Source organism: Prosopis cineraria, unplaced genomic scaffold, assembly GCF_029017545.1.
Source record: "Prosopis cineraria cultivar Desert tree isolate PC_DT_omini unplaced genomic scaffold, ASM2901754v1 PC1181, whole genome shotgun sequence".
Taxonomy (NCBI): Eukaryota; Viridiplantae; Streptophyta; class Magnoliopsida; order Fabales; family Fabaceae; genus Prosopis; species Prosopis cineraria.
Window position 1 is genome coordinate 17,474 of NW_026556506.1, and position 15,305 is coordinate 32,778.

At 31.7% G+C, this 15,305-nt stretch overlaps 1 protein-coding gene and 1 pseudogene across 1 annotated transcript; both read right to left on the bottom strand.

Annotated features, from left to right (window-relative positions):
* Nucleotides 1-345: 345 nt before the first annotated feature.
* LOC129299504 (probable aldo-keto reductase 1) lies at nt 346-4,234 on the bottom strand. The gene is made up of 7 exons (XM_054937977.1): nt 3,907-4,234; nt 3,561-3,728; nt 2,479-2,688; nt 1,920-2,092; nt 1,649-1,745; nt 1,219-1,372; nt 346-787 (listed from the first exon to the last, which is right to left on the bottom strand). The coding sequence occupies exons 1-7, from the start codon at nt 3,955-3,957 to the stop codon at nt 594-596; spliced, it is 1,047 nt and encodes a 348-aa protein (XP_054793952.1). The 5' UTR covers nt 3,958-4,234; the 3' UTR covers nt 346-593.
* A 3,932-nt stretch (nt 4,235-8,166) lies between these two features.
* LOC129299503 (probable aldo-keto reductase 1) lies at nt 8,167-13,526 on the bottom strand (annotated as a pseudogene).
* Nucleotides 13,527-15,305: the final 1,779 nt, after the last annotated feature.

Consider the following 15,305-nt stretch of genomic DNA (forward strand, 5'->3'; position numbering starts at 1 on the left):
TAAGTGCGTTAACATTTTCAAACATCTAATGACTGACAAAATTTAATGTCCAGTTCAAGACATTCATTAACTTTTAAAGAAAAAATTAAAAATAAAAATGACTCTTAACTTTATTTTATATTTTATATTGATCTTCTTTTAATGATAACATTAGAAGTAATTTATGTGATTCGTCAAAGGCTAAATCAAGTTATCGTCACGGCGTCATTGAAATGTTTATTTCAGTTATATCTGCCAATGAGGTGCGGGTGCACCTACTTGCTCCCTCATCCCATGTCATGAACAACTAATTCCTTCAGTCAAATCTACTTCATCAGGAAGACGTAACCAATATTCATGAGAACATGCGCAACGAATCCCACATCGTATTAATACAATAATATATACATGTATATATATAATTCATATTTTGGAAATATTACCAAGGACAATCTCGCACATAGATTTAGAACTTAAGAATGCCCCATTCTCAAAACGTCAAACCCAGGCTATTATTCATCGTATCTATTACCTGGTTTCCGAAGCCTATGTTCATAGCTTGCTGATATTGCCGTCATAGTTACCTTCAGAACACAAATTACAGCCTTCTCCGTTCATATTGAGCCCTTGGAATCTTTTGGCGGCGTGTTAGCAAACCTCCAGCTGAATTGGTCCCTGCTCTTGAAGTATCGATCACCTGCCACCTCATCAATCGGAACTGTCTCAGAAATTTCTCTGAGGTCCCTATCTGTAAGTTTCACAGCTAAGACACCCAAATTTTGATCTAGGTTCTTAATCTTTGTTGTTCCTACGAAGGTACAGAAGATTCATGTCAGCTGATACAAAAACATTACCACTGCAACAAAATAAATGAACAAGATAATAACTACACTACGGTCATTTAATTTTGATATAAATTGAACAAGGCGCGGCAATGAATTTGAACATTTGACATACTATTTCAACTTGATGAAATATAACACTAAATCTTTTTTCGAACTCCAAGCGTGCAGAGGGATCTAAGCACAGTTAAGAGTCATGTTTTTCAGCAACAATCTTGAAACCTTTATTGATAAAGTACATTGTTTTGTTTAATAAAGCCAAGAGAATGCCCACAGACAGACATACACAACGCATGTTGGTTTGTACAGACAACAAAATAACAAGCCTTAATTAACCATCGGAATCAGAGTAGCGAGTTTAAATAGGAATATAGGCATTAGGGAGCAAGCGACTCACCAGGGATAGGCGCAACATCATTGCCTTGTTGGAGTACCCATGCTAATGCTAGCTGAGCAGGAGTGCACTGATGCTTCCTAGCAACGTGTTCTATTCGATCATATATTTTCTTGTTCTTCTCCAAATTCCGTGACTGGAAGCGGGGATACGAGCTCTAATGTGCAAAACAATGCAACTATCAGACAACTGTGGCTCTTAAATAAAAAACGGTTTTGCCCTTTCAATGCTTTAATTTAGCAATAGTGGTGAAACATTGCGAGGTATTACCCTGCACCAATGTTCCTTAGAGACTAGCACGGCCAAAAGGGCTTAGCTATGCAATAAGGATAGTGGTTATAAAAATATTATATTGAAGGACAAAAGAAACAACCTGACTACTGTTTCAACTAAGGATTGAAAAGCAAATGCAAAATATAGTTATATTATGTACCAGGGAGCTAACTGCAGGCACAGTTTCCACAACTCCTCGGCCACCAAAAAAGCCACGACCAAGAGGGCTATAAGGCACTATTCCGATCCCAAGCTCTCTACAGAAAAAATCCATCAAGAAAGTTAACTCACATTACCAGAGGCACTGCTTCAAAAGGCAAAAACGCAGAATGCAACAACGGAGTTTTGGTTTTAAACATTCGCTTTGAGCTATTGTAATGAATTCTTTAGGGTTGTGAGAGAGTTGTGATTTAAGAACTGCTAGAACTAACCTACATAGCGGAACTATCTCTTCTTCAATGTCGCGAGTCCAAAGAGACCACTCTATTTGCACAGCTGTTATGGGATGAACCGTATGTGCTCTCCTAATTGTATCAGGACTGGCTTCAGACAGCCCAATATATTTAACTTTTCCTTCTTCCACCAGTTTCTTAAGTTCACCAACCTATAATGCAACAAACTCATGAGAAATGTATAATGCTGGGCCATTTTAATACTACCTACGTTTCTTTCTATAAGAAACAAACCCCTGCTTTCTCAATACCAAGGAAAGTAGGTAAATTAAGTTATAAGCTTTAAAAATAATAATAGTACAGATGTATAACTTTTTTTTTTAAGCAATACTCTTAATTTAAGGAAATTGACCAAATTGGCCCATTTATCATCTCTCCTCATTAATAAAGGCTTGACTGGAAAATCAAAATAAATGTTTTAGACAAAAGTTAATTGTTTCTTATAAATAGGAACAGAATTACACTCCCAAAATTCTCTTATAAATAAAAACGGAAGGACAAAAATTTACAGGATATTTCAGAGGAAGAAATTGCTAACAGTGTCTTCTATTGGCACTGACTTGTCCACCCTATGCTGATAATAGAGATCAATGTATTCCACATCAAGCCGTTTCAAGCTGGCTTCACAACATGAACGCACATATTCGGGGGTACCCTGGACCTGAATATCAGTAAGGAAATTTGCATCTGCCTTAATACCAAATTTCGTTGCCAGCTGGATTTTTTCTCGAGGCAACTCCTTTATGGCCTGCTCAACCAAATTAAAAAATTGACATGTTTAAGCAAATATCATGCCAGTGAGCCAATAAAATATGTAAAAGTTTAAAAGTGAAACATTAAAATAAAACAGACCTTTACTAGTTTATAGTTACTTTAACGTGCAAAAACATTTAGAGATAAATTTTCTTTTTTCTTTGACAATAAGGAGAAATTCTTTTTTCTTTTTAACAATACGGAGAAATTTCAACTGCAAGAGCATTGAGCCACTTCTCCTGCTCTCGAGATCTTCTTTCATATAAAAATGACGTGATTTTCAAGTGCACAGCCTTTTTCATAAACCAGAGCCAAAATTATTACATGAACCAACAAAACATCAAAATCAACAGAGAAATATTATATTCCACTATGGCACTATGTTATGTACGTGAATTGTCGCAAGTGCCACGGTTTCCTTCCCAAGTTCTTTTGTGGGTTTAGCTGGCTCATAATCTTTAAAGGTCCAATAGGGGAAACTTGCCGAAGAAGAAGGAAACAGTGTGATTTAAATTGAAACGTTGATAACCTTGTTCAACAGTCATTGATCATTGCGTATTCTTTCCCCATGGAACTATGCTTCATGACCAAGACAATAATCTGTTAATCAGATCAGATATTGCAGTGTATTGTGCTCAAGGCTTCATTTTCTTGTTTGTGATGACCGATTGCACATATATTCATGCAAACACACAGAAAAAGATTGTAAACGACATCTGTTGAAGGTGATCAATAATCAGAGATTGGGTTATATGGAAGGAATTCCTAACGATGCAGTGATTCAAATTCATAACAGGATTAGTGTAGGGCAGCAGGACACATGCAATGTAAATATAGGGATAAGCCGTAAGGATGGATCATCGTCACCTTTCCTACCAAAACTTCGTTCGTATTGGCTCCATAAAAGTCGGACGTATCAAAGAACGTAATCCCTTTACTGAATGCATGCTTGATAATGGATATTCCGACCTCTTCAGGGACAGGAGCGTTATAGACTCCAGTAAGGCCCAGACAACCAAATCCCAACTTGGAAACCTGAACTATGTAAATGTAAGGCACGAGTCGAGCGAGGAAACACGAATTAATAGACAACTTACGGATAGACATCCGATACATAATTGACCAGAGAAGTCGAATGAATTACTAAAAAGATTTAATTAGTCGGAAGGCTAATAACGAAGAGAAGAAAAGGAGAAGCAATTGAAGTGGATACCTCAAAACCTAGGGTTCCAAGTTTAACACGAGGCATGTGTGGCGAGGCCATTTGCGGAGAACGGATTTCAGTTGTTGAGTATCAGACTGTACATCCAAAGGCCAAAGGGGATGCGGGTGGAAATAGCGGCGTTCGGTGGAGTGATCAATCGTGAACTGGGCAACCGTCACGGAATAGGACGGCGAGACTAGAGAATCGGGGGGCCACATTTAGATAAGGAGAGTGACATTTGTGGGAGCCGCCGCACTCAAGCCCCGATTCCGTAACACCATCTGCACTCGCTGCCTGTTCTTTTCTTCCCGCGCATTAATGAAATTTGACGTTCTACGGTATAGCTGATGGGTTAGATTCTATGTTGATGGTTCCATCAACTTCAACGGCATAGCTAGTTGTGAAGGACTTGTAAAAAATGATAAAAGCAACTAGATTAAGAGTTTTTTTTTTTTTTTTTTTAATTTTAACTATCAATCCAACACTATAGCAAAATTATTAAATTAATAGAGGGGTTGAACCTTTGTTAAAATATTAAGTTTATCAAGATGAGTGTTTATTTAGATTCTTTAAAGGCTCTATCCTTCATTGATTATAGCCATATAAATAGTCACCATCTCTTAACTATTATCAAAAACATTAAGAATATCACCAGATGAAATTGGAAGATTACATTTAATCACAATTACAGAGAAACTAATAGATGTGTTGATCTTCTGACATATAGGGCTTCTAAAAAATATTTTGATATTATGTTATTTGATAGATCGCTTAATAATTGTAAGAGTCTTATGACTTTCTGACTTGACTTGATTTTGGTGTTATTGCACAATTTTAACCATGGCCTTATATTCTAAAAAAAAAATTGACATTCTACTCTCTTGTTTAAAAAATGTGGATCACTTCTAACGGGTTTGGTTTCAATACTTATCCCTCAGCTCATCCTTAAGATAAATCTGGACCAATTAAATTTTAATTTGGATAGTCTAAATTTTAAGTATTATTTTATATTATATTTATTAAAATAAAAATTATAAAAATTTTATAATCATAATATAAATCAATATGTTATGATTATAAAATTTATAATATTAAATTAGACCCTTTAAATTACACCTAGATCATATTTAAAATAAAAAATTTATTAAAAATATTTTATAAATTTTTATTTTAATAAATATAATATAAATTATAGAATAATATTTTTAATTTGAACTGTTCAAATTAAATTCAGATGATCCAAATCTTATTTAAGGATGAGCACCATATGCTAATCCTTAGGATGAGTAAGGAAACTAGTTCCTACTTCTAAGTAAACCTCACTTTTTAATAAAAATAATCATAATTATTTTTTTAATTTAGTATTCTTTTGTTATACTTATCTTTATTAAATAAATTTTTTCACCTTTAAAAAAAATATAAAGTAACTTATTCATTAACAATGCTTTAATAAATATAATAATTATAACTTGAAACACTAAAAAATATTATATTTTAAATATCTAACTATTTTTATATTTTCTAATAAAAAAGTATATAAAAAATAATAAATACAATAGTTTGACTGGCAAACATAACCTCCCTTCATTTAAAAATAAAACGTATTTTTAGTGGAATCAATGCAAAAAGTTAGCTAAGTGTTTTTAAATTTATATTCTCTTCCTTTCAAATTTTAAAATAAAAGTTAATTTAATAAAATTTAATTGTTATAATAAAATTTTTATCTAGGTATATCTTTAAAAAAATCAATTAGATAAACTAAAAATTGTTTAAATTATATATAATAAAATGTATTTTTAAATATAAAATTACTAAAAAAGATATTAATTCATGATTATTTATAATTTTTATTATGTAAATGTAATATATTTGAAATTTTTAAAAATGTACAAAAATTTTAAATGACATAAAATTTGATATGTTTAAAAAATAAAAATATAAAGTTTAAAATATTGGAGAAAATTATATAGCAAATAATTCAACATACATTAATATTAAAAATTAACATAATTCAAAAATATAAATATATGATAATTTTTTAAAATTTAAAAAAAATTAGATGAATTGAGTTTTAAATGCTCACTAAAGTTAGGGAATGCTTTCAAATTCAAATAATGCCAAAAATTTAATATCTAATTATTATTATTTAAATGATAATTATATTTTTAATGAATTAACATTATTTTTTAAATAAAAAAATAGAAGGATAGTATGGTCAAATATAAAATTAGATATTAATGCTCCCAACCACAATAGCATTTTGGAAGATTCAGGATGGCGTGTTTGAAAATCCACTTTCAATGTTTATAGATGTACATCTTAATGTCCATTTTTCTCTATAAAAAATTATTTAAACAATTTTTCACATCTCATAAATAGAAAAGTACTTTTGGGATATTGTTGTTGAACATCCAAAGAGGCCCTATGTATGTTAATAAAGTTTAATAATTACATTTCATAAATTTATTTTTTTAAAATAAAAATATAAACCTCTTAAAATACCTTTAATTTAATATAATTTTAAATCTATATACTTAGTTATTAGACTACAATTATTTCAATTCTCTCTCCATTTAAAAGGTAATATTAAAAAAAATATTATTAATGAAACATTATTTTTGTTAAATTATCTTATATTTTGATTCAATGAAATACCTCTAAAGTTGTTTTAAAATTTGAGATGAAGTTGCCATCTTTTATATTTATCTTGATTTAATAAGATGTCTTATTTAAAAATGAATGATTAAGTCATTTATTTATTAAAGGTATTTTTGAAAAAACAAAAGAACTCATTAATTACTCATTAAAAAACTAAAAAATCTTATATTCTTGAACATCTTACCTAAAAAAATATCTTATACTCCTCTGATTCTATTTATAGCACAAAAAGATAAGGTTAATTTTAATCCTATTTTCTAAGATACTTCACTATTTTTTAGGTTCATCTATACATTACTACTCTTATTAAATGTTAAAAAATATTAAAAATAATTTTTTATCCTTATTAGAGATAGAGGTGGTAACTTTTAAATTTTAAGATATAGTCCCTTCGTTAAAAAATGTAAGGCATTTTTTGAGAAGTTATATGTTCAAAAATGTAAGGTATTTTTAGTCTTTCAAAATGTAATCATTGTTTTTTTTTTTCAAAAGTATCCATATTAATAATGACTTTATATTTGTTATAGGTTATTTAATAGGGAGAAATATAAAAAGATAGAATTATTTTAAAAGTAAGTAATTACTTTATTAAGGGGCAAGATTCGATTAAAACTGTTTTACATTTTTTAACAGAGAGAGTAATTAATAAAATTTAATATTTTTTTAGTTTCAATAAAAATGATGAAAATAATTTAAAATAGAAAGAAGGGAGTATTTTTTTAGGGGAGGAGGACCAAGTAATTTTAAAAAGTTACATTCACTCAATTTGACTAATTTTGTAAACCAAGGGCACATATGGCTGTAAAGGTCTTATAGTATCATTTTTGGGTCAAAATTAAGGTCACATGCCTTATTAGCTCTTCGCTGATTGATAGGACCTAAGCTGTACAGATTAGACAATTTTTGATTTCATTTATTAGCCTGATGTTTCGGGTTTGATGTGTTTTCCTTCACCCCCTCTCTCTGCAGGTTTATTGCCAATGTCCATACAAAGCCAACCCACTAGGCATACTGCAACATCGATCTATTACACAAGAATAGGACACCCTGGGAAGTTACAGGAAGCCAATATGCCTTCTGCTCTAACTAATTAGTCAATGATCGTTTATGAAAATAGATTTGTGCTAAAATGTTTTTACCAGTAATTGGAATTTTATTTGACGTTTAGATTACTAAGTTTAATTACTTTTAGTAGAATCAATTTACGTGATTCATTAAATCAAATAATAGTCGCCGAGCCATTGAAGTCTTCATTCATATTTGACAATGAGGTGCGACTGCCCCTACATGCTCCCTCATCCCATTTCATGCCATTGCTAATTGGAGTAGCTCCTTAAAACCATACCTACTTTATAAGGAGAAGTTGTGTCAAAAACATTCGTGTAAATATGACCAGTGAAACCCCGCATCTTTTCATACAATAACATAATTCATGATTTTGCAAATATTATCAAGGACAATCTTACACAAGAATTTAAAACTTAAACAATAGTCAACTCTTAAAGCACCCAACCCAAGCTACTTCAGAGCCTCCGTTCACAATTTATTGATATTGCCATCATTTGACTTCAAACACAACAAAACACAAAATTACAGCATTTTTCATTCATATTAGGCCTTACAATCTTTTAGGGGCGTGTTGGCAAACCTCCAGCTAAATTGGTCCCAACTCTTAAAGTATTGATTGCCTGCAACTTTACCAATAGGACTGTCTTGGAAATTTCTTTAAGGTCCCCTATCTGAAAGTTTCACTATTAAACACCCAAATTTTGATCTAGGTTCTTAATCTTTGTTATTCCTAAAAAGGTTTAAAAAATCCATATCAATTAATTCAAAAGAGATGGACAAATACCAAGATAATAACTATAGGACAAAAAAAACTTGATGCAATAATAAATTTGAATATTTGACATGCTAATGCAATCCAATATGATTGCTGAATATTTGACATATAATTTCAACATACTAATTTTTTTCAAACTCGAAGCTTATAGAGTGGTCTAAGTACAATTATAAATCATGTTTTTCAACAACAATCTTGAAAGAAACCTTTATCAATAAGTATATTGTCTAGTTTTACAAAGCCCAATAATGCCCACAGACAGACAAACACGATGCATATTAGTTTGTTTAGACAACAAAATAACAAGCCTTGATTAATTGTCAAATTAGAGTTGTGAGTTTAAATAGGAATATAGGCTTAGGCCAAAAAAAAGGAATATAGGCATTAGGGCGACCGACTCACCAGGGATAAGCACAACATTATTGCCTTGTTGGATTACCCATGCTAATGCTAGCTGAGCAGGAGTACAATGGTGCTTCTTAGCAATATTTTCTATTCAATCATATATTTTCTTGCTCTTCTCCAAATTCTCTAACTAGAAGTGAGGATATGAGCTCTAATGTGTGAAACAACATAACCATCAAACAACCGTGGCTCTTAAATAAAAAATTGTTTTGCTCTTTCAATGCTTTAATTTAGCAATAGTGTGAAACATTTTAACATTCAAGAAAATTATGTATGATTAGTTAACCTCATGAGTATAATTAGTGAATTAATGAGGTGTGTGATAAGAGAGGCCTAATTGATATAATTTATTATAATTTCAACTTTGGAAGTAGGTCCGAATCGATGGCAAGTCACCCAAGCATAGAAAGAGAAGGAAAAAGTAAAGGAATGCCTTCTGCACAACATGCCACGGCCTGTGGTCAATCCACCATGGCGCACAAAGATAGATTTTAAATGCAACAATCTTTTCGTGCCATGTGCCGTGGTAGAGGGCTGCATGCGCTGTGGCACATGGTCAAAAATTTAATTTATTATATACGATTCTATGTGTGAAAAATAGAGAAGAGGAAGGAGAAGACTCGAAAAACATGGTTGAGCTCTGCTAGGGCACATTGTTGGATCATATTGGTGATAGTTTGAAGCTCCCAAACACAAGGTAAGCAATCTATATCCTCTTCTCTCCTTTCTCTCCCTTATTTATAAAGATTTGAGATAGGGTTTGAGTTAGAAGATTGATTTTTGGTCCATAAAAGTTATGAGTTTGAATCCATTAGTTAAAATGGATATGACGAGAATTATTTAGGGTATTGAAACACCACATTAATGACTTTTAAAGTGGTTGGTGCATGAGAGTAGTAAATGTTTGAAATTAACATAAATTAGGTAGTTAAGAGAGCTTGATATTCATTAATGATGATTTAATGACTCATTAGTACTATTATGAGTCAATAGAACCTAAGGAACCTGTTAGGTATGAATGGGTAGTGATTTATAAGATTGATAGAATAGATATAGGGAGTTTGGTATTGGTAAATCCTAAAAAATGAGATAATGATGGTATCATTGTATTATGAATGTAGTGAGGTTTAATTTAGCACTATTCAAGCTAGTGAGAAGCTTTAGAAATTGATATTATAAAGGGTAAACCTTTGACTTCTTAAAGGTTTGAGGTAGTCGAAGGAAATATAACTTTATATAGTTGAATATTAATTTGTTATTAGTTGAAAATAGATTGTTTTGAATCATGATTTATATTTTAAATTATATATGTAATTTTAGATAAAAGATGAACTTGTGAATGATTTGATAAATGAAAACCTTTTATATGCCACCCTTTGTGATTTATGAATTTAATTCTGGCATGTTATTGTGGGTGAAGAATTGTGATGTGATGTGTTGAGGATGTAGAGTATGAGTATGTGAATTTATATGCTATGAATTGATTGTGTGGAATGCATATTATGTGTAAAATGTACATGGCATAATCATTAGTGGGAGTTTGCCTAGGAAAAGGTGTAGATTGATTTAAATCATGTGATATTGGCAGTGATCGTTGAAATCAAGAACTTTCCTTGGCCCCAATTGTTGGAATTGGAAGGTAGCCCTTATTCTATGGTTGATTTAAAACTGTCCTACTTGTTTTATGAAGGACTCAAACCTAAAACAGTCTTCACCGATTCATAAGAAGGCTGGATTATGGGTATGACACCCCATGATTGTTAGTATTAGGGAAAATCAGATTACATAAGTGAGTGTGTTAACCTTAGCTCGGTAGCTCCTCACAAGTGAAAGGCTGGGTTAGTCCATGAAGGATGTAGCCACGTGGTATCCACCAATTTCATATTAGACGTAATACGAGGGTATAAGGCTGGCATTCGATCATGCATATAAATTGGGCCATATGGTTGTTAGTATTATGGTTTGGCATATGTTAGGGGTGCCTAGTTGGTGGTATTGTGACCCCATATTATGCATTATGATTTAAAATGGATATATGTGTTTTTGAGCCCAATCATATGGTTGTTAGTATTGTGAACCAAGTTCATCACATGTGTTGTATTTGTGCAATTTTTGTCTATTTGCATCTATTTACAATTAATATGCAATTGTATAAATTAGGTAAAACTTGGTTACTGAGTGGTTGTACTTACCCCTCAATTCTTAATATTTTCAAGGCCTAGCTCATCATATCTGAGTTAGGAAAAAGATGTAGAGGGTTAGGATTTGTAGAGTAATCTTTTTGTATGCCCCTCTTTGTTGTTTTATGTGTATTGAATGTTAATCCAATTACCAACTAGGAGTTACATGTTATTTTTATACTACTTGCATTATGGTAACATACAACTTATGTATTTTGTACCCCAAGTTAGAGAGTTTTGGTTGAAAACTCATGGATAGGGCTAAAATACTTGTACAAGTAAGAACATGTGTATTTTGAATGTGTATTTTGAATGATTTGAAATTAAAATAATGGTTTTGTGCATGATTTTTCTCCCCCCTGTGTTTTAAAAAATTGAAGTTGAGTGGTGAATTTGAGATATATATGTTTTTGTTTATGTATGGTGCATTGCAAGAGTCTACTAGAGTTTATTGAGTGTGGTCAAACGGTTAGTATAGACTTTTGGCACTTGAAGTTTAGGAGACCATGGTTGATAATTTTTGTGAAAAAGTGATAAAATAGGTTTTAGTGTTTACCTTTTTATAGAAAATGAATTTGAATATGAAACTAATGCCATCAACTAGAGCTAGGAGAAAGCTTTGTATAGACACCAAAACTACCTTAATCGGATGTCGGATGAAGATTTGGAACATGTCAAAAGTTCACTCCCACTGCTGTCAAATTCGTGTAATACGTCATGGCACATGGCATAAAGGTGAGTAAAAGCGGTGCATGTGTATTAAGCAACAGCGCATAGGTCATTTTCTATACAAAATACAGTTTTGAGTTTTAAAACTTATTGTTTTGGGTCCCATGTGATTTTTAAGCTTCCGCATTGTTTTCAATTTTGATTTGACCATTTCAAATGTATTTGAGATTAAAAATATTGAATTTTGAGATCCCATTATAAATGATTTGAGAATTCTTTTCTTTTATATAATTTTACAACTTTGGCAATTCTTTGAGGGTTAATCCTTTGATTATCATATTTATGAAATTAATTATGGATAAGTAAGGGAGACCTTACAAACATTGCAGGGGTACTACCTTACACCAATATTCTTAAAAGACTAGCACCGGCCATCTTAATAAACAAAAGGGCTTAGTTATGTAATAAGGATAGTGATAATAAAAATATTATATTAAAGAAAAAAAAGAAACAATCTAACTAATTTTTCAACTGAGGATTAAAAAGCAAATGCAAAAGATAGTTATATTCTATACCAGGGAGCTAACTGCAGGTATAGTTTCCACAACTCCTCGACCATTAAAAAAGCCATGACCAAGAGGGCTATATGGAACTATTCGATCCAAGCTCTCTACATAGCAAAAATCCATCAAGAAAGTAAACTCACATTACTAGAGGCACTAGTTCAGAAGGCAACCATGAAGACAGCATTGACTGAGTTTTGGTTTTAAACATTCACTTTATGTTTGTTGTAGTGAATTCTTATGATTGCGAGACAAAGTTGTGATTTAAGAATCACAAGACGAAAGTAGGGAACTAACCTACAAAGTGGAACTATCTCCTCTTCAATGTCGTGAGTCTAAAAGGACCACTCTATTTGCACAGCTATTATGGGATGAACCACATATGCTCTCCTAATTAGGTCAGGACTAACTTCAAACAGCCTAATATAAATTTTCCTTTCCTTCTTCACTGGTTTCTTAAGTTCAGCTACCTATAATGCAACAAACTCATAAGAAACATATACTGCTATAAGATGCCATTTTACTACAAAAAATTTTATGAGATATTTTAAAGGAAGAAATCGCTAACCATGTCTACTATCGGCACTGACTTTCCACCTTATGCTGATAATAGAGATCAATGTATTCCACATCAAGCCTTTTCAAGCTGGCTTCACAACATAAATATGTATTCTAGCATACCTTTAATTTGAATATTAGAGAAATTTGCATCTGTGGTGATACCAAACTTCATTACCAGCTGGATTTTTCTTTGGGTAACTCCTTTATGACATGATGAATAATGAAACATCAAAATTAAACAAATCAATAGATCGAATCAGCACAGTAGGACAAGTGCAATATAAATACATGGATAAGCTATAAGGATTGATCATGGTCATTATTCCTACTAAAACTTCATTAGTATTGGCTCCATAAAAGTCGAACATATTAAAGAACATAATCCCTTTATTGAACACATACTTGATAATGGATATTCTGACCTCTTTAGGGACAGGAGCATTATAGACTTTAATAAGGCCCATACAGCCAAATCCTAACTTAGAAATCTAAAATGTAAGGAGCATGCTTATCAATCATCGACAAAGATAGAGAGTAGTAATATTCATATAGGATCAAGCTACACAAGGAATGAGTGAAGCCTTAAGAGAGGAAGCACAAACAAAAGATTTACATACAAATACTCAAATACATTATTTAGAGGGACATTAACAAACTAAGAGAAGAAAAGGAGAAGCGATTGAAGAGGATAGTGAATACCTCAAAGCCTAAGGTTTTGAGATTGACGCGAGGCATGTAAGGCACGACCATTGTAGAGAATGGATTTCAGTAATTCAATATCATAATGTGGAATTGTGGATGCAAAGGTGATGTATATGCAGGCAGCGTGTGGGGTTATATGTAGCAGGCCTGGAATCGACGATGTTAGGTAGAGGAATCCATTATCAATCGAGAAATCGTCACTGAATATGTTAGCCAGAATGGAGCACTAGGGAAATACAATGAACAAATCCATTAGGAATGGCATCCATGGTAGTCACCTTACCGTCACCCAAAATTACTTTTAGAATCAATCAAGTACAGTAATCTTGGGAGGCTCCGTGCTTTTCTTTTTTCTCCATTTTCCTCCTTTGCTCTTTCATGGAAATGACTAAAAATTTAGACTAGACTGGACGATCAGACCATTAATCAATTTGGATTTTTGCTTGGTCAATATATAAAAGCCGTTTTAGGAGTTGACCCTAGTTGGGCCATTTTGAACTAGCAGTTGCATCGGCAACCAAAATCAAGCTGGGAACCTGACTCAATTTTCAAAAATTGGATTGTTCAAAAAAAATATTTTTTTAAATGACTAATATTTTTAGTCATTTAATGTTATGTTGTATTATGTGGCTTGTTAAGTCATGATAAATTTAAAATATTTAATTTTATTTTTAAATTAAATAACAATTTCACATTTATTTCTTATTTTCAATTATTATATACATATAATTTTTTTTACTTTAATTATTACATCACCAGTTTGACTACTGGTTCAACCCAGTTAAACCATGCCAACTGTAAATCGTTAACCTTCTTGGTTCAATATCTGATCTAGTTCTGGAAATATTGGTTGTTGGAATGAAGCTTTTTGACAATTGAAATTTAACTTTTGAAAAAAATTATTATTTAATTTTACATAAATTATGTAAATAAAATATTATAGTTTTAAATTATTTAAATTAAAATTTAATAATTTAAACTTATTTATATATTTTATGTAAAATTAAAATAATAATTTCATTAAAAATTAAATTTCAACCATTGAAATTTTGATCACAAGAGGGAAAAGGAGAAAAAAGAAAAAAAGAAAAAAAAGAAAAAAAAAAAAAGAAAGGACAGATCCTCACTACTCTGTAATTTCCCAGCTTTTTTGCTAATCAATCACGCTTGTTAAGCTTGAATAATTAACCCAGGGGCAGTTATGCTCGTAAAACTTTTAACACATCAGCGCTTATGATTGTTTCTTATATTTTACTCCCTCCAAACCATAATATAAGTCATAGTTAATTAATTTAATTTTACAAACAATGTTAGTTAAATTTTTAAATTCCTAAAAATATCCACATCTTTACATTTATGCCCCTAAGTGGAATAAATTAATTGTATTTAAATTATTTAATTAAAATACTCTCATTAATTACATTTATTCCTTTCTACTGATTATTGCTTTTAATTCACTCGCAACGTGATGATGGGAATTGGGGTGAAGTTTAAAAGAAATTTAAAAAAACAATAGGTGTGTGGTGTTTGGGTTTTGACATTTGGATGTTACGGGTTCCATGAAGAAAATAAAAGGGCATGCAAAATTGACTCCAAACCATGTTCCTATGTTCCATGGAAGGTTACAAGTCCCATCTCCCTATTCGTGCAAATAATGGAACCACCTCTGTCAACATGAAAGGAACACATGCAATAGCTCACATTCTTCCTTTTGACTTAAATGTAGAGGCAACCTTCACAGATGAAGATGACTCATGTATGAATGGATCTGGAAGTCAAGAGCCAAACATGCAGCTAATCATGCTCTGTTATAATGCTGCAGTAGCA